At 48.7% G+C, this 20,222-nt stretch overlaps 1 protein-coding gene across 1 annotated transcript in view; it reads left to right on the forward strand.

Moving 5' to 3' along the window:
* The first annotated feature begins 5,694 nt into the window (after positions 1-5,694).
* Positions 5,695-20,222, forward strand: part of LOC140391643 (matrix metalloproteinase-18-like) — a 34,740-nt gene continuing 20,212 nt past the window's right edge. Inside the window, exons 1-3 of the mRNA XM_072476339.1 lie at positions 5,695-5,821; positions 14,757-14,884; positions 19,718-19,863. Of these exons, the coding sequence (XP_072332440.1) occupies positions 5,714-5,821; positions 14,757-14,884; positions 19,718-19,863 (382 nt within the window). The 5' untranslated portion in view covers positions 5,695-5,713. The remainder of the gene's footprint in view (positions 5,822-14,756; positions 14,885-19,717; positions 19,864-20,222) is intronic.

The raw sequence follows: 20,222 nt of genomic DNA on the forward strand, positions 1-20,222 counted from the left end.
CCGCTCTTTGCTAACCTCACCCCGGACTGTAAGCCCGTTGCCACTAGGAGCAGACGATACAGTGCTCGGGACAAGGCCTTTATCAGGTTGGTGATCCAGCGACTCCTGCGGGAAGGGACCATAGAGGCCAGTACTAGCCTCTGGAGAGGCCAAGTGGTGATCGTCAAAACTGGGGAGAAGCACCGGATGGTCATCGACTACAGTCAGACCATCAACCGGTACACGCAGCTTGATGCGTACCCTCTCCCCCGCATATCTGACATGGTCAATCAGATTGCGCAGTATCGAGTCTTCTCCACTATTGACTTGAAGTCAACGTACCACCAGCTCCCTATCCGCCCGGAGGACTGCCAATACACTGCCTTTGAGGCAGATGGCCGCCTCTACCACTTCCTCAGGGTCCCCTTCGGCATCACCAATCGGGTCTCGGTCTCGATGGGCCGAATGGTTGACCAGTACAGGCTGCGGGCCACGTTCCCGTACCTGGATAATGTCACCATCTGCGGCCATGACCAACAGGACCATGACGCTAACCTCCAACATTTCCTCCACACCGCCAAGCTCCTTAACTTGGCATGCAATAAGGAGAAACACGTTTTCCGCACAACCTGCCGAGCCACCCTTGGCTACGTTGTGGAAAACGGAGTCCTCGGGTCTGATCCCGACCGCATGCCCGACCGAACTTCCACTCCCCCACTGCCCCAAGGCCCTGAAGAGATGCCTGGGGTTCTTTTCCCATTATGCCCAGTGGGTCCCCAATTATGCGGACAAGGCCCACCCACTCATTAAATCCACCATTTTTCCCCTGACGGCTGAGGCCCGCCAGGCCTTCAACCACATCAAAACAGATATTGCCACAGCCACGATGCACGCAGTAGACGAGTCCATCCCGTTCCAAGTGGAGAGCGATGCGTCTGACTTTGCTCTGGCCGCTACCCTCAACCAGGCGGGCAGGCCCGTGGCTCTCTTCTCCCGTACCCTCACGGGCTCCGAAATTCGACACTCCTCCGTCGAAAAAGTAGCCCAGGCCATTGTGGAAGCTGTGCGGCATTGGAGGCATTACCTGACCAGCAGGCGATTCACTCTCCTCACTGACCAACGGTCGGTTGCCTTCATGTTTAACAATACGCAGCGGGGCAAGATCAAGAATGACAAGATCCTAAGGTGGAGGATCGAACTCTCCACCTATAATTATGATATCTTGTATCGACCTGGGTAGCTCAATGAGCCCCCAATGCCCTATCCCGCGGTACATGTGCCAGTAGACCGACTTCGGGCCCTCCACAATGACCTCTGTCACCCGGGGGGTCACCAGTTTTTTTTCATTTTATCAAGGCCCGCAACCTGCCTTACTCCATCGAGGAGGTCAGGACCATGACCAGGGACTGCCAGGTCTGCGCGGAGTGCAAACCGCACTTCTATCGGCCGGATAGAGCACACCTGGTAAAGGCCTCCCGCCCCTTTGAGCGCCTCAGCATCGATTTCAAAGGGCCCCTCCCTGCCACTGACTGTAATGTGTACTTTCCCAACATCATTTATGAGTACTCACGTTTCCCTTTCGCCATCCCGTGCCCTGACATGACCTCTGCCACCGTCATCAAGGTCCTGCATGGCCTCTTCACCTTGTTCGGTTTCCCCACATACATCCATAGCGATCGGGGTTCCTCCTTCATGAGTGATGAGCTGCGTCAGTTCCTGCTTAGCAAGAGCATTGCCTCAAGCAGGACTACCAGCTACAACCCCCGGGGAAACGGACAGGTGGAGAGGGAGAACGCGACGGTCTGGAAGGCCGTCCTTCTTGCCCTACGGTCTAGAAGCCTCCCTGTCTCCTGCTGGCAGGAGGTCCTTCCCGCTACGCTCCACTCCATCCGGTCGCTCCTGTGTACCACCACCAATGCAACACCTCACGAGAGAATGTTTGTCTTCCCCAGGAAGTCCACCTCAGGGGTCTCGCTCCCGTCCTGGCTGATGGTCCCAGGGCCCGTCCTCCTCCGAAAGCATGCGAGGAGTCACAAGTCGGATCCCCTGGTCGAACGGGTCCTTCTCCTCCATGCTAACCCCCAATATGCCTACGTGGCACACCATGACGGGCGGGAGTCTCCCTTTGGGACTTGGCACCCACAGGTTCCCCAGCAACCATCACCACTACCCCCGAACCTACACTGTCTCCCTCCGTTGCTACTCACGACTCTACAGCGTTTCCCTCCGTTGCTACTTATCCGGAAGGTGACACGCTCCTGGATACGCAGGCTTCAACAGTTCGTCCGACACCAGTGTCCTCACCACAGCCGGGACTGAGGCGAACACAGCGAAAGGTCAAAGCCCCCGACAGACTCGATCCCTAATTCAACCCGTCCACTTTCTGGTCTGTTGGGAAGGTCTCCCTTCGCACCAGGTTGCCCAGCATTTGGACCACATAGTCTGTGGGGTCCCTACCTTCGATCCCCTCCAGTAGGCCCACGATTCGTAAGTTCTGCCGTCTCAACCGGTTCTTTAGGTCTTCGACCTTTCCTTTTAGACTGCTCTGCGGCACGACCATTCTCGCCACCTCCTTTTCTAGGGCGACAATCCGATCGCGTCCATTGCGGCCCTTTCCAGGTCTGTGAGCGTTGGATCCTGGGCCTCCAGTCTCTTTTCGGCTTTGTCCAGGGCCAGCTGCACGTGTGCCAGAGCTTCGGCTACCGCGCCCTTCACTGCCGCCTGAATGTCCGATTTCGTCTATTCCCTGTGCTCCCTCAGCACCCCCCCCTCCCCCCCCCCCCCCACCCCTCCGGTGAGGGAGGGCTTTGTGCGCCCCTGCCCACGGGTTTGCTGGCAGTGTGGTGTGGCTTCAACGGGAAATCTCATTGACAAACGGAGGGAGTAGAGAATTCTGCTGCCAGTGAACGGCATACAGACGAGGAACAGGCACCAGGTAATCCCGCCCATCCTTTTGTGTTGTTTCTAACTACATTTATTTGATTAATATTTTATTTGAACTTAAATGTGACAAGTAAGGGGTACAAATTAAGACAATAATAATTATGATACTCTATGACTCTATCACTCTGTAATTCTACACGTGTATTGCAATTATACTCCCTCGCACTGCTCAACTCATTGCACCTTCAGGAAACTAAGTAACATTATGCAATAGTGTTAATTAACTTTGGGAGGCATTTCCTCTGTAAATTATTTTTGTGAAGGCGTTAAACTATTTAAAATAAATAACTTGAGTTAAAATACAGGACTAAAAACTGGATGAAATATATTAATGCATTAAGTAAGTAACATCCTAAACTGTGATTTCAATCCACGTTGGCAATGGCTGTAAATAGAAGCAAAATGATTTTGTAATTTCTTAAAGTTCATTCTTTATAATAGTCTCAAGGCAATAGATCCTCTTTGGGATCGGCACTTTGCTCACTGCACAATGTTGCCAAAGCAAAAACAATCCAATTATCTTTGGTAAAGGCAAATTTTTATCCAAACATTACGTTAAGCACACATTTATTTAAAGTTGCACAAGATTGGATTTATACTTTCTCAATTTTGCACATGATAATTCTTAAATGTTGCTCAGCGATACTAAGGTCAAAAGTCAAAAGCCCAAAAATGAATTTTTAAAAAGAATATTTCCCCATTTTGCTGGTAGCATTTTCAGAGTGTTCAACAGCTCTGCTCTTTTGTTTTTAGTTAACATCACATCTCCATTAAGTTTCATCAATTCTGAAGCTGTTACCTCCAAGAAGGGTGAAATTATCTCTGCCCGCCTCCTTCGATTTTACATTTTTAATTCAAAATTCAATTTTTCAAGGAATTCTGTTTCTGTTTCTCTGTGTAGCATATTACAGGGATATGGTTGACTCACTCCCCGTCCCCACTAACCCCAGAAGGAAAGTCGGAAGGACCGTACCTGTTGGATGCCTGCCATGTATTTCTGATATGTCCCCCTGGTGGACAAGCTACAACTCAGAGCACAAATGCACAGATGGATTTAGTGCAGGAGAGTGTACAGTCTCTGCAGCTGTATTTGGCAGAGTCACCATATTTTGGTGCCTTTATCATACAGGTGTTGAGGTTTGAAAGGGTCATGATTGTTTGCTTTCCAATGCATTCCAGTAATTCCAATTGTTCGTGTGCTGATTTTGCAAACCGAAGATGTGTAAATGTGTAGTCTCGTGATGCAACAGAAACAGGAAATGCTGGAAACATTCATCACCTCTGGCACTGTCTGCAATGGGAACAGAATTAATTTGGCTAGAATTCAGGAATTATTTCTATCTAAGTCACTGGCAGTTCATTGGTGGTCCAGGGGCAGGATTTCCTGTCCCTTTCCGATGGTGGGGTCTTCTGGTCCTGCCGAAGGTGACGTCCACTGTAGGTTCCCCGGTGGAGGAACAGAGGAGCCATCCAAATTCCCATTTACTTCAGTGGAACCGGAAGATCCCAATGGGGAGCCATCACCATCATGGGAAAACACGCTGCTGTGGGGGTGGAAAATTCCAGCTCGCATTTTGGGCTTTGTACCAGAGGCTCTACCTCTCTTCATGGCCATTGTCTCAGTCTGTCCGACCTGACCCTGAGCTGAACCACAGACCTCACTTCCTCTCCATCACCATGACTGCCTTTTTCCATCTCTGGTTACATCACTCATCTTTGCCCCGTCTCACTTCATCTGCTGTCGAAACCTTCATCCATGCTTTTGTCACTTCCAGATTTAAAATCACCCATGTTTCCAGGCCAGCCGCACACTTTGCTCCTTCCATAAACATTCTGTTGACCTTATTCTAGCCCAGAAGGAGTCCTGTTAACCCATCACCCTGTACTCAGTGACTTACACTAACTCCTAATCCAGCAAGGTCTCAATCTCCTCATTGTTGCATCCTCCTTCAGTCCTACAACCACCAAGATATCTGTACTCCTCCAATTCCTCCTCTTGCACATTCCTGATTTTCATCAGTCCATCATTGACAGCCATGCCCTCAGCTGCTTGGGCCCTAACCCCTAGAAATTCTTCACTAACCATCTCTGACTCTCTCCCTCTCTCCTCCTCTTTAAAAATACTCCTTAAAAGCCAACCCATCGAACACACTTTGGGTCACCTTTCTTAATATTTTCTTAATTAGCTATGTGTCGGTGTTCTTTTTTGATAAATCTCCTATGAACAACAATGGGCTGCTTTACCAAGTTGAAAAGTGCTACATAAAAGCAAGTTCATGTTGTTATTCCTGATGACTTATTGGTGGGTATTTACCTGCTTCCCTGGCTGTCTTGTTGTTGGGTTTGTATTTCTTTGAAGTCAGAGACGGAGTACTCTGGCGAACCTCATGCACTTTATTTAACCTCCGGAGGTTCTGTTCAACCAAGTGAGAGGGTCCAAGCCTGTAAAATATCATCACATGGCTTTGTAGAACATTACATATCTTCTACTTTATCCTACTGCTTCTCTGATGCTTTATGAGGCACAATATCACTTACTTTTAGGATTTTTAATGCTTTTATACGTCCTTGCTTTATAATTTCAATAAAAAATGCTTATTGAAATCATATTAACTGACTGCGCAATAACTACGTAACAAAATATTTGGCCAATGTTTCAGCAATAATTACTCTGAGGCATGAATTTTTGGTTTGAGTCACTGGGTTAATTAATACTCTCGCTCTATATAAAGCTAGGCAGTGGACACTGTCTTGCATCGTAAACCTGTTCCCCACACGGTGAACAACCAAAATGAAGACAATGCGCGTCTATCTTACGGTGGTGCTCGAACTAGGCTTTCTAGTCTTTGCTTCGACTGCACTTCCATTGTCTACAGTGACGGAGAGAGGAGGTCCTAAGGTATGTAAAGAACTCAAGCATTCTTATTCTAATCTTTATTAGAGTCACAAGTATGCTTACATTAACACTGCAATGAAGTTATTAATATGAATGAAGGTGTATCTAATACTATTCTTTCTTTTAGATATCTAAGAGTATCAAATTAATATGATTAACCTGACCACATTTTTGTTTTGTTCTATTTCTGGTCCTTTGTGCTTTTGATTAAATATTGTTAACAAGACTATTAAAGGATATGAAATATTAAGCCTGCTAAAGCTAGAGTTAAGTCAGTATTTACCGAAGCTGTAGCTTTGCTACTCAATGGGAACATTAAATCTATCCATTTCTGAATAAAGTACCAAATGCCACTGAGGATCCTAAGAATGCCGAGCTTTGCAACTTTTATTCCTGATTTTATCTTTTGCCCACTGCCTTTGCTACGCCCACGTAACGAGATAAGGGACACTTACGCAGTTAAGTGCTTGTGTGTTGCTTGGGAAATGTTGGGCCACATCTTCCGATTGAAGTGGCAGCAAAAGCAGAGAGTCCGAGAAAGCCTACATGAATCCATGCATGCCACCTCTGGAGGGCAGAGGTCAGCTGCCAGGACCACTCAATAAATACGTCCAACCCTGCCCCTGCCATTGGAGACAGGGCTGCATAATCTAAAGTTGTCCTGACAGTATTCTGCCTTGACATTCTTGTGGGGGTCCCTATTGGGATCCCCCTATGACAGGATCCCCCTACTCCAGGAGTCCTTGGGGGGTCTCTCTCTATTATGAGGGTCCCTCGATGAGGGGGGGGGTGCTGTGTGGGGGGAGTCTGCTAAAGGACAGATGGGAAGGGAGTGCATTGTTGGGGCAGTTGTCCCTCGGATGGACTCCACCAGCTTGGCCCTGGTGTGATGGATCTCACGGTGGGCCAAAGGGGCAACGTTTTCCCCTTCGCCCACCATGTGGTCCACCATGTCAGGCTCATGATTTCTGAGACCACAAGTGACCCGCTCCCATGTGATTCCAGCCATGGGAACTGAAGAATCACTGGGTGCCGGGCCAGCTAATTAAATGCAAACAGTTTATTAAGACGTATTTACATTTACTCACACCCCGGGCGTTCCAGGACAGAGAATCCCTCCCATTGTGCTTAAACTTAAATAATCGGGTCATGGGATTAGGGTGGGATACATAGATACATAGAAGATAGGAGCAGGAGGAGAGCTTTTGGCCCTTCGAGCCTGCTCCACCATTCTTCACGATCATGGCTGATCATCTAACTCAATAGCCTAATCCTGCTTTCTCCCCATAACCTTTGATCCCATTCTCCCCAAGTGCTATATCCAGCCACCTCTTGAATATATTCAAAGTTTTAGCATCAACTACTTCCTGTGGTAATGAATTCCACAGGCTCACCATTCTTTGTGTGAAGAAATGTCTCCTTATCTCTGTCCGAAATGGTTTTCCCTGAATCCTCAGACTGTGACCCCTGGTTCTGGACACACCCATCATTGGTAACATCTTCCCTGCATCTACCCTGTCTAGTTCTGTTAGAATTTTATAAATCTCTATGAGATCCCCCCTCATTCTTCTGAACTCCAGCGAGAACAATCCCAACCTAGTCAATCTCTCCTCATATGACAGTCCCGCCATCCCAGGAATCAGTCTGGTAAACCTTCGCTGCACTCCCTCAAGAGCAAGAACATCCTTCCTCAGAGAAGGAGACCAAAACTGCACACAATACTCCAAGTGTGGCCTCACCAAGGCCCTGTCCAATTGCAGCAGCACATCCCTGCTACTGTACTCGAACCTCTTGCAATGAAGGCCAAAATACCATTAGCCTTCTTTACCACCTGCTGCACCTGCATGCTTACCTTCAGCGACTGGTGCACAAGGACACCCAGGTCCCGCTGCACACTCCCCTCTCCCAATTACAACCATTCAGGTAGTAATCTGCCTTCCTGTTTTTGCTTCCAAAATGAATAACCTCAAGCAGTCTCAAAAGATCTCTTTCCAATGTTTGGTAGTAATCCTGGGCTGGTTTCTCCAATTCTGGGGCCATGTCCCCATGCCGGCGTGGGAACAGTGGCGTTTTACTCCATACAAACTGTCGTAAAAAGGCCACTGATTCCCCGTTTTGCTCGGGGATAGCAGGACGGCAGCGTAGAGCACCCGGCTCCCGCTGCCGATACGCCCTGGAGAATTGGCTGGTCCGTGGCCACGCATGCACACGGCTGTGATCTGCTGCGACCGCGCTGTGCAACATGGTGGCGGCTGCTGGCGGACCCGGCCCGCAAAATAGGCCCCCCCCTTAACACCCCCCCCCCCCCCCCCCCACACACACACACACAACGTCCACAGCCCCGAATAATTTCGCCCCTGCCGGGAATCGAGAGTTCTGCATCAAACTAGCTGTCCAGCCAAGTGAGCTGAACCTGCCCCGCTGTTGAAAGTATGTTTCAATGTACCATATCCCTATTTGTGTGTGGAATCATTCCTGGAGCGAAGTATCCTTTCTTCACAGTCTTACAAATTAAATAAAGTATTGGGGTTTCTGTCTGGTATCCTAGCAATTGTTGGGGTCTGGTCCCGGAACATAATAATATGCATGGTAGAGTCTGAACACCAACTCTCAGACACTTCCTCCAATCTCCTACTGGACCATGACCCCACCACCAAACATCAAGCCATTGTTTACTGGGTGGTCACTGACCACATTGCCGCTGATGATCTTTCGTCCGCAGCCATAGGGCCCCAACCCCGCACAGCTTGTTTCTACATCCTTCCAAAAATCCACAAATAGGACTGTCCAGGAAAGTCCAGGGAGACCCATTGTATTAACCCAAAGAACTCATTTCTTCCTGTTTTGACTCAATCCTCTCTGCTCTTGTCCAGTCTCTTCCTATCTACATTTGTGATTCATCTAATGTCTCAAGTCATATCCACAATTTCCAGTTCCCTGGCCCTAACCACCTCCTCTTCACAATGGACGCCCAATCTCTCTACACCTCTGTCACCTTCCAGAGAGTCTGAAGGCTTTCCGTTTCTTCCTCTAGCAGAAGCTTGAACAATCCCTGTCCACCACATCTCTCTTCTGCCTGGCCAAACTTGTTCTGTAACTAAATAATTCTCCCTTGAGCTTGTCTCACTTCCTGCAAATAAAAGGTGTGGCTTTCAATACCCAGATGGGCAACAGCTATGCCAGTCACCCGGGGTCACCCGGGAAGGGTCACCCATACATCCTGTGCCACGAGGTTTACAGTGGGCAGTCGGCGGCGTGCTGCACGGGGAGACTAAACACAGACCAGGAGATTGCTGTGCGGAACATTTGCCGCACAGGGTAGTGTCTCTGTGGCTGAAACTCTTTTTCGTTACATTGCTGACTGTATTTGTGCCACTGCATGCTTTCATCTGGACTTGGAAAAGTTTAACAACTTTGTTTCCAATTTCCACCCCTCTCTCATCTTCACATGGTCCATCTCTGACTCTTCCCCTCCCTTCCTTGACTTCTCGGTCTCACGCTGAGATTCTCTGTCATGTTTCTTGCTCCCACCAGCACAACCTGTGGGAGAGTAGTGTGTATATGAGGCTGCAGCTTGTCAGTCTCCCGAGTGTCAATCATGAATCCGGTGAATCCCGCACCGTTTCTCATTGGAATCGATTGTGTTCCACGTGGCGCCGGTGCTAGCCCCTCAGAATCGGTCCAGGTACGGTACCAGTTTTGTTTTGTAGAAGTCCACGAATCCTGCCCCGGCATCAACACTTAGTCTCAGGAACGGGGAATTCTGCCACACATCGTAACTCAGCCTTCCGGACAGTATTGTGCAGCGCCCACTCCCTCCAGGACACCCTGATCCACTCCTCCATTATGCCCAGCACCCCATCCCCTTCCCACAGCACCATCAGTTGCAATCGCAGGAGGTGCAACACCAGCCCCTTTACCTCTCCCTTTCACCATGAAAGGCCCAAAATGTTCCTTTCAGGTTAAGCAGCTTTTGCATTGCACTTCCTTCAATTTAGTTTATTGGATTTGCTGCTCCCAATGGCGTCTCCTCTACACCGGGAGACTAAACACAGACCAGGTGACTGCTTTGCGGAACATTTCCACACAGAGTAGGCAGTGGACTAATCCAGAGACCCAGGATAATGATTCGGGGACCCAGGTCCGAATCCCACCAGGGCAGGTGGTGGAATTTAAACTCAATAAAATATCTGGAATTAAATGTCTAATGATGACCATGAAATCATTGTCGATTGTTGTAAAAACCCACCTGGTTCATTCATGCCCCTTCAGGGAACAAAATCTGTCATCCTTCCCTGGTCTGGCCTACACGTGACTCCAGATCCATAGCAATGTGGTTGCCTCTGAAATGGCCTCGCAAGCCATACAGTTGTATTCAGCCGCTACGAAAACACAAGAAAGGAATGAAACTGGACAGACCACCCGGCATCGAACCAGTACCGGAAATGACAACGGCAAATCCAGCCCTGCCAACCCTGCAAAGTCCTTACTAACATCTGGGGTACTGTGCCAAAGCTGGGAGAGCTGTGTCACAGATTAGTTAAGCAATAGCCTGACATAGTCATACTCACAGAATCATTCCTTACAATGCCCCAGGCACCACTATCACCATTCCTGGGTATGTCCTGTCTCCCCAGCAGAACAGACCCAGCAGAGGTGGCGGCACAGTGCTACACAGTCGGGAGGGAGTTGCCCTGCAAGTCCTCAACATCTCATGACGTCAGGTTAAACATGGGCAAGGAAACCTCCTGCTGATTATCACGCGCCGGCCACCATCAGCTGATGAATCAATACTCCTCCATGTTGAACATCGCTTAGAGGAAGTACTGAGGGTGGCAAGGGCACAGATTATACTCTGGGTGGGGGACTTCAATGTCCATCACCAAGAGTGACTCAGTAGTACCACCACAGACTGAGCTGGCCGGGTCCTAAAGGGCATAGCTACTAGACTGGGACTGCAGCAGGTGGTGAGGGACCAACAAGAGGGAAAAACAAACCTGGCCTCATCTTCACCAATCTGCCTGCTACAGATGCATCTGTCCATGACAGTATCGGTAGAACTGACCACCGCACAGTCATTGTGGAGACAATGTCCCGTATTCACATTGAGAATGCCCTCCATCATGTTGGCACTACCCCCGTCCTAAATGGGATAGACTTTGCTCAGACCTAGCAACTCAAGACTGGGCATCCATGAGGCGTTGTGAGGTCATCAGCAGCAGCAGGATTGAACTCAACCACAATCTGCAACCTCATGACCCGACATATCCCCCACTCTACCATTACCACCAAGCCAGGGGATCAACCCTGGTTCAATGAAGAGTGCAGGAGAGTATGCCAGGACTAACATCAGCCACCCTCAACATGGTGAAATTGCAACACAGGACTACTTGTGTGCCAAACAGTTTAAGCAGCAAGTAATAGACAGAGCTAAGCAATTCCACAACAAATGCATCAGATCTAAGTTCTGCAGTTCTGCCACATCCTCCTCACTGGAGGAGGAGGCTCCACAAATATCCCTATCCTCAATGATGGAGGAGCTCAGCACCTATGTGCAAAAGAGAAGGCTGAGGCATTCGCAACAATCTTCAGCCAGAAGTGCCGAGTAGATGATCCATCTCGGTCTCCTCCAGAGGTCCCCAGCATCACAGATGTCAGTATTCAGCCAATACGATTCATTTCACGTGATATCAAGAAACAGCTGAGGGCACTGGATACTGCAAAGTATGGGCCCTGACAATATCCCAGCAATAGTACAGAAGACTTGAGCTCCAGTACTTGTCGCACCCCTAGCCAAGCTGTTCCAGTACAGCTACAACACTGGCATCTACCCAGCAATGTGGAAAATTGCCCAGTTGTGTCCTGCAAACAAGAAACAGGACAGAACCAACCCAGCCAATTACCACCCTATCAGTCTATTCTCCATCACCAGAAAAGTGCTGAAAAGAGTCATCAACAGTGGTATCAAGCAGCACTTACTCGTCAATAACCGGCTCACGAATGCTCAGTTTGGGTTCTGCCATCTCCTGACCTCATTGCAACCTTAGTTGGGCAGCACGGTAGCACAAGTGGATAGCACTGTGGCTTCACAGCGCCAGGATCCCAGGTTAGATTCCCCTCTGGGTCACGGTCTGTGCGGAGTCTGCACGTTCTCCCCGTGTCTGCGTGAGTTTCCTCCAGGTGCTCCGGTTTCCTCCCACAATCCAAAGACGTGCAGGTTTGGTGGATTGGCCATGATAAATTGCCCTTAGTGTCAAAACAGGTTAGGAGGGGTTATTGGGTTGCGGGGATGGGGTGGAGGTGGGGGCTTGGGTGGGTCGGTGCAGACTCGATGGGCCGAATGGCCTCCTTCTGCAGTGTATGTTCTATGTCTATGTCTTAGTTCAAACATGGATAAAAGAACTGAATGCAGGGTGTGATGAGAATGACTATCCTTGGCATTAAGGCAGCATTTGACTGAGTATGGCATCAAGGAGCCCCAGCAAAACTGGAGTCAATGAGAATCAGGGGGAAAACTCTCCACTGGTTGGAGTCATACCTGGCACAAAGGAAACGATTATGGTGGTTCGAGGTCAATTATCTCAACTCCAGGACATCACGACCGGAGTTCCTCAGGGTAGTGTCCTAGGCCCAACCATCTTCAGCTGATTCATCAATGGCCTCCCTTCCATCATAAGGTCAGAAGTGTGGATGTTTGTGGATGACTGCACAATGTTCAGCACCATTCACGACTCCTCGATAATGAAGCAGTCCATGTCCAAATGCAGCAAGACCTGGTTAATATCCAGGCTTGGGCTGACAAGTGGCAAGTTACATTTGTGCCACACAAGTGTCAGACAATGATAATCTCCTACAAGAGAGGATCTCTTCAATGGCATGACCATTGCTGAATCCCCCACAATCAACATCCTGGAGCTAGCATTGATCAGAAACTGAACTGGACTAGTCACACTAATACTGTGGCTACCAGGGCAGGTCAAAAGCTAGGAATCCGACGGTGAGTAACTCACCTTCCGAACCCCCAAAGCCTGTCCACCATCGACAAGGCATAAGTCTGGAGTGTAATGGAATACTCTCCACTTGACTGATGAGTGCAGCTCCAACAACACTCGAGAAGCTGAACATCATCCAGCACAAAGCAAGCGCTTGATTGCTCCTCCTTCCACAAACATTCAAACCCTCCACCACCAATGAACAGTAGCAGCCATGTGTACCATCTACAAGATGCTGCAATAACTCACCAAGGTTCCTTAGACAACACCTTCCAAACCCACGACCACTACCATCGAGAAGAATAAGAGGAGCAGATACATGGGAACCCCACCACCTGGAGGAAAGCAAATTACTGCGGATGCTGGAATCTGAAACAAAAGAGAAAATGCTGGAAAATCTCAGCAGGTCTGGCAGCATCTTTAGGGAGAGAAAAGAGCCAACTTTTCGAGTCCAATGACTCTTTGTCAAAGCTTTGTCAGCTTTGACAAAGAGTCATTGGACTCAAAACGTTGGCTATTTTCTCTGCCGACAGATGCTGCCAGGCCTGCTGAGATTTTCCAGCATTTTCTCTTTTGTTCCCACCACCTGGAGGTTCCCCTCCAATTCACTCACCACCCTGACTTGGAACTATATTGCTCTTCCTTCATTGGCACTGGGGCAACATCCTGGAACTCCCTCCTTAACAGCACTCCTCTACACCTCAAGGACTGCAGCAGTTCAAGAAGGCAGCTCATCCCCACCTTCTGAAAGGCAACTAGGGAAGGGCAATGAATGCTGGCCTAACCAGCGACACCCACATCACATAAATGAATAATAACAAAAGATCCACAAGCATGGCCTCAACCCTCCTGTTGGGTGCCATTTTAACCCAGCACCATCTCAGGCCCACATCTCCATCCTTGGTCTGCTGCAATGCCCCAGTGAAGCCCAGCATAAGCTGGAGGAGCAGCATCTCCTCTTCCAGCTGGGCAAGTTGCCGCCCTCAGGACTCAACTTTGAGTTTGGCAACTTTAGACTGTGACCTTTCACCTCTATCTTTAACCTTTAATTTTTTTAATTATTGAATACATGTATTGCCTCAATACAAACTCTCCACCTCCCCCTCCCACTCCAGGTCATCTGTCTTTTTTCTTAAAGTTGCTACATCTTGTGTCAAACTCTCGTGGCAACGGTTTAATATCTGACACATTCTACCTCTCTAGTTCAGATGAAGAACCAAATGGACTCTGAACATTAACCCTGTTTCTCTCCCGACAGATACTGCCACACCTGCTGAACCTTTCCAGCATTCTTTGTTCTTGTTTCAGATTCCAGCTTCTGCTGTACTTTTCTTATTTTCCTGAATTGTCCAAATTTGTCATCCTGGCATCAAAGCAGCTGGTTGGTGTGATGTCAACATAGTGCCAATTCAATGTGTTTGTGGATGTCGCACGGTTGTGTGTGCCCATATCAGTGGAGAATGTTGGCAGGGTTGCAGTGGGAACAGCCGGCACTGGAACCTGATCCCGGGGAATCCACATCCTCCTTCAATGTATTTGCATTTTACATCGGGAGAGATTATTGAGACTAAAATTTCCCTGTATGAAGGACTTTGAAAATGAATTGCTATAATGTAAATACTATGATATTTAACAACTTCGAAATCATTTAAAACTATCGAGTGTATTTATTTGGATGATACAAAGATTAGGAAGAAGTTTCTCTTTGAATGAAAGATGAAAAATGACTGATTCCCTTAAATAAGAACCCACAAACAAAATTGCAGTCTCAAAACCCACAATTTTTAAAGTTGTATGTTTTTGTGATTTAAGTCATTGGGGGGATTGGTAATTATGGGTAAAAAATAGGCATTGTTTGTTTTTCATTCAAAAGGGAATTTCAACTCTTAATAACAATAAAAGAATTAATGCTATCAATTGAAAATAAATTATTTTCTTGCACCTAGAATGCACAGAAAGCTTATCAACTTAAAGTACTTGCAGACCCAAAGACTCCTCGTTGTGGAGTGTCTGATATGGAACAATTCAGTACTTTTGGCAACACTATATTTGAGAAGAAGGACCTCACTTACAGGTATAACTCTTGGTAATTTGACATTGCCTGTTTATTAAATAATTTTGGTCAATTTTATGACTTATTATAATTGCAAATGCACCAGGCACAAATGTCACATCTTGGCTAGTTCTGCATCAGTTCCACTCTGGTAGAACATGGGACAAGAATGCTGCCATGCTTAGCTTGGGCAGGCATTTTAAAGTCAAAAAATTGTATTAAATAACCAATTTTCAATGAAACCAGAGCCTCTAAACTATATTCCAGATGCTCAGTGCTCAGGGTTTAAATGTCCAGTTTGAAACTTCTAAAAGGCACTCCGCTAGATAGCTGTTGGAAATAACATTTCACCAAAGTCAAACAGCACATTGTTAGTTTCTGGGCTTTTAGGAGAAAATAAATTTAAAGTTTGAAATGTATCTGGTCTCCAATCTGAGTGTGATATAGACACTCTAAATGTCCAACACTAAAGTGGTATTCATTATACTCACCAGGCAAACTGGAACTGGAGGAGGAATGGGATGGTTAAAAAGAACATGCGCACTTAGATCAGTTCCAGCTTAGGCACTAAAGATGTAGACATCTTTTCCTTGCCCCTCATTCCTTAATAAACAGGCTAATGTGACTATATCGAGACATATCCAGAGATCTGCTTGGAAGATCACTACCTTGGAGTGAAACTGTGACAGAAATTAGCAGATTCATGAAACCACATCTTCAAACATCTTTGTCGAACAAATTATGTCACTAGCTGCCAGGGTGATCATTGCCTTGTACTTATTTAGCGTTGCTCTTTCTGAGTAACACACTGAGATATCTGTGACATTTTCAGTTCCGAGCTGACTCCATTATGTGACAGTTGCATTATTTAGCCAGGCAACAACTTAAATATTTTCCCTCTCTAATTCATGTTTTAAACAATAATGTACTGGTAGACACTTTTCCTTAAAATGCAGGGTATTATAAATGGTTTGCATTTGACCATGCAAGCTGTTTCCATGATTGAGCTTGTTGTTACCCCCTTGGGGTCAAGGACTATGCTCCATTCAATTTCCCCCTTATACAGCTGAGTTTGAGTTCCCCCGGTAATTGGGGGCGGGGTTTCCCCTTAATAAGGGGACAGGAATAGTAGTTTTTGTGATCTTGTGTATATCGGAATTAACCAGTCGTTCGCTTTTACCCTACCGTGTCTTCCTGTTGTTTCTCCCGTTTGTCTTCTACTCTGGCGACGAGGGTAAATTATACCACCAATCTGCTTTGTTCAGGCCCACAGAGGCTTCCAATCCAAACGGTGAGATGCCTCACATCAGGAAACTCAACCAATGGACATCGCCATTTCCCTAGAGAGCGGGGAGAGCAGGGTCCAAACCTCAGTCACCGGTGCGACTGATTGTTCCTGGGCCCAAGCAGAGCGACTGCAGGACACAAGGCCATCGTTGTGGCGCACCTGGGCGCGGCTGGGAGAATTCCCCCAAAATGATCCACCAAGATGGTGGCCACAGGCCGTGGGCTGGATGCCATGCACAAGGCCAGAACGCTGGCAAGCCCGGGAGGGCTCCATTCCCCGCTGAAACCCCAGGCATGAGTGCCCTCTTGAGGCCCGGCAAGTTACGGGAAGCCCAAGAGGAAGAGTACCAGCAGTTGCACTGCGTTACCATCCCCAGGGTTGCACACATCCTAATTGCATTAAAGGTGAATGGATACCCCATTGAAATGGAGCTCGATACAGGCGTCGCAGTCTCAGTGATCAGCTGCCGGACATTTACAATGATCAAGTAGGCTTGCCAAACATTGGACCTTCAGGATATGGATGTCCAATTGTCGACGTACACTGGAGAGTCTTTGGCCTTTGAGGGAACCACCCAAGTGACAGTGGCATATGGAGATCAGTTGGTATATTTGCGACTAAAAGGTGACGGTGAACCGAGTCACTCACCTTGACCATTACCCAGTCCCGCATTAAGGACCTGTACGCGAAACCCAGCGATGGAACAACATTCATGGAGCTTGACATGAGCCTTGCGTACCTGCAGCAGGTCTTAGATCCGGATTCTCAGAAGTACATGACAGTACACACCCACTGCGGGTTGTATTAATTCACACAACTGCCTTTCCGGGTTTCATCAGCCTGATTTTTCTACACATGATAGAAAACATACTGCGGGGCCTACCCAGTGTGGCCGTATACCTGGACGATGTACGCATTTGGAGAACCAGGCTGAAGTCCTCCAGCGTTTTGAACAGGCCGCGTCTAACTCCACAGGGAGAAGTGCGTTTTTAATGCCCCAAAGTTACCAATTTAGGTTACCGGGATGACAGGAGGTGGCTTCACCTGGTGGAAGACAAGGTGCGGGCCATTCGGCAAGCTCCAATCCCTAAAGGTCCAACCAAAGACTGGAGGATGGAGCACAGGCGGCGGCAAGTGTCTGGCATGCCCGGAGGACCAGGGAAGCCCTCATCCTCACCGGATTCTCAAAGAACGAGGCTTTGACCATCAGCTCCGCATTTCCCCCCCCAACCCCTCCTTTCCCCAATCCCCCCCACTCCATATTCCCCTCCTCCCCCTAATCCCTCCTTCCACACAATCTCCCCTATCCCCATTCCCCTCCTTCCCACCCAATACCCCCCCCACCCCAATTCCTCCTTCCCCCAACCCTCCTTCCTTCCCCCCCCATCCACCCATCCCACACCACACCCCCCCACCCCCGACTACTCTGTTCCAACCTCCAAGGGTCTGTGTAACATCAGTGCAGGGTGATGGGCCTGTGTCGACACTGTGAGCGAGTCAACACACAAGGCAGGAGGCTGACAATCACTCTCTGAGTGGTAAACTCTGGTGCTGCTTAGTTTATGCCAAAGCCTGACTCCTGTCTTTCTGCTGACAGTGCGCTCACACCCATCCTTTGAATGGGGTCTGCATCGGGGTGGGGGGGTTTGATCTTGGACCACAGTGCCCGGGGGTGGAGGTGCAGCCAGGCCACGGTGAAGATTAGAGACTTCACGTGGATCAGGTGTAACATGTTTTAACTGTGAACATTTGACTTTTCCATTCTCCCTAACTATCACCCCCCTGTGCCCAATTAGTGTTGCTCTCTCTTCTTGATCTTTTGTGGTCTATTAATACGTCTAGTTATGTACCCAGGATGCAGATCAGAGATGGAGGCAGCCTGCTGCTTTTTGCTGTGGCCTTTGATGACCTTGGCGAACAGCCGCCGGAGGGCCTCGAGCCGGGGTTCCCCAGCCGACTTACCAGTGTCACTGGCATCGCCATATCACCCTGTTCTGCCCGCTGCCCTTGAGATGCAGTGGTGTGTCTCATCATCTGCATCAGCTCTGGAAGACCCTTGTCCAGAGACTTGGCATCTGACTGGGGCCTCGCTGAATCCAGGGATCCAGCAGACCTCTGACTAATGACTCTCTTGGATGTTCCTGTCTCCACCTGGTGTGCATCAGCAAGTGTGTGGTGCTCACCAGATTGTGCCCCAGAAGCTGAGGTTTGTGCCTCTGCGCTGACGGAAGTTGGGGGTGATCACTGTGACGATGGTCTCCTCGGAGCTCTCCTCCAAGGTGTTCTCTTGGGTGGCTGGGAGGGAGGAACAACTCTGGAAGGCCCGATCTCATCAGATGGACATCCGGCGACACAGTACACACGTGGTCAGTGAGAGGGAGGATCATTCTATGTGACATGAACAACCGACTTGAGGCAGCTCGTCTGGATGAAGGGGCAATGGATCATTCCCTCTACGGTGCAGGCCCACTTTGCTGTCAGTGATTACTCTCTCCTCGGTCAACCCCACAATTACCAAGGCCCATTCCTCATGCTGGTGAGGACTTGAATCTCTGGCACTCTGCACCCCCCCCCCCCCCAGTCCCCCACCTTGGCCTTTCCTGCTTATTATGGTCTATCTTCTGTGGAGACAAAGAGAGGGCATTGTGAGCCGCACGCTTGATGGGTCAGGTTGGTCTGTAACAGGTGGCATGTGTGGACACTGCACCTGGACATGAAAGTGTCATGCTGATGGGTACCAGTGTGTTCTGAGGAGCAAGCATGAAGATCGGAAGTGGGGAGGGTGCGAGGTATCAGTGAGTGATTTGTGGGAGAGGAGCGGGGAGGTGCAAGAGTTGGGAATTTGAGGGGTGGCAGGTAGAACTGATGCCAGGAGAGAGGTAGGAACTTACTCTTACAGCTCAGTGGAGGTTGTTAGTCACCTTCCCACATTATAGTGCAGTCCTCCGAGTCATGCTGCCCGCACGGACAGTCGCTGCCATTGCCTCGCAGGTGGTGTTAGTAACCCTGCTGTTGGTCGCGGTCCCCTCGGGGGAACAGGATGGCCTGCCTCACATCGACTGCATCGAGAAACCTGACCAGGTCAATATCCCCAAAGCAAGGAACAGGTCTGCACGCTGTGTTGTGTTGTGTTGTGACTGGGAGTGGGTGGTGAGGGAGCGTTTAGAGCTCCCCCTGGTCAGCAGTGAGATACTGAGGAGCTAGTCTGGCGAATCAGGTTGTGAGATAGCCAGTAATGGCAAAAGTCTCCTGGGGGCTCATTTCCTGCTCTAAGTGTCGTTAAGTACTGCCCGTGATCTCGCCAACACAGCCGTTGAGAAACACGCCGCCAAACACGCCCAAGATCACACTTAGAAATGTTTCCATTAAATCGCCCCCATAGTCTTTCCATGGAAACTGCCACCTGAACTCCTTGTTTGGATGCTAATGTTTGTCACCATAAGTGTGACTGGAGCAGGTGGCTTGAGCTGTTTTCTGAAGGACAAACACTCAGAAACAATTACATATAATCAGCATAATTATCCCTATAGTTTTTCAAGATCGTAATTAACTTTGTCTCCACACAGATTAAAGAACTATACATCTGATTTACCGCGGGATGTTGTGGATATTGCTATGAAAGAGGCTTTACAACTTTGGGCTGATGTTACTCCACTGACATTTACTCAGACAACATCCCTTGCTGATATTGAAATTCTATTTGCTCCTAGAGGTATGTTCAAATTAATTATTATTAATTAGACAATAAAGTCAGCAACTGCTAATGTTGTGTTCCCCCGTCCCCCCCCACCCTTTACCTGTCACCACCTTCCCCCCAACCCACTCAGCCACCCTGCTGGGGCCTGCTGGCATGGGCTCAGTAACACTCCTGGACTCACCTCACCGCCCGGGCTCCATCGCTGAATGACTTCTCAGGGATTGTAACGCCAGCAGTGACCACTTTATGGGGACCAGAGTTGCTGTCGGCCTTTTGATTAACCAGCAAATCCTGGAGGCAGGACATCTGCTTGGAACAGAGCAAAAGCTCAACCAACTCCAATCAGCAGGTGAATGGCCGTTAAATGGCGGTGG

The sequence above is a fragment of the Scyliorhinus torazame genome, chromosome 15, assembly GCF_047496885.1.
Source record: "Scyliorhinus torazame isolate Kashiwa2021f chromosome 15, sScyTor2.1, whole genome shotgun sequence".
Taxonomy (NCBI): Eukaryota; Metazoa; Chordata; class Chondrichthyes; order Carcharhiniformes; family Scyliorhinidae; genus Scyliorhinus; species Scyliorhinus torazame.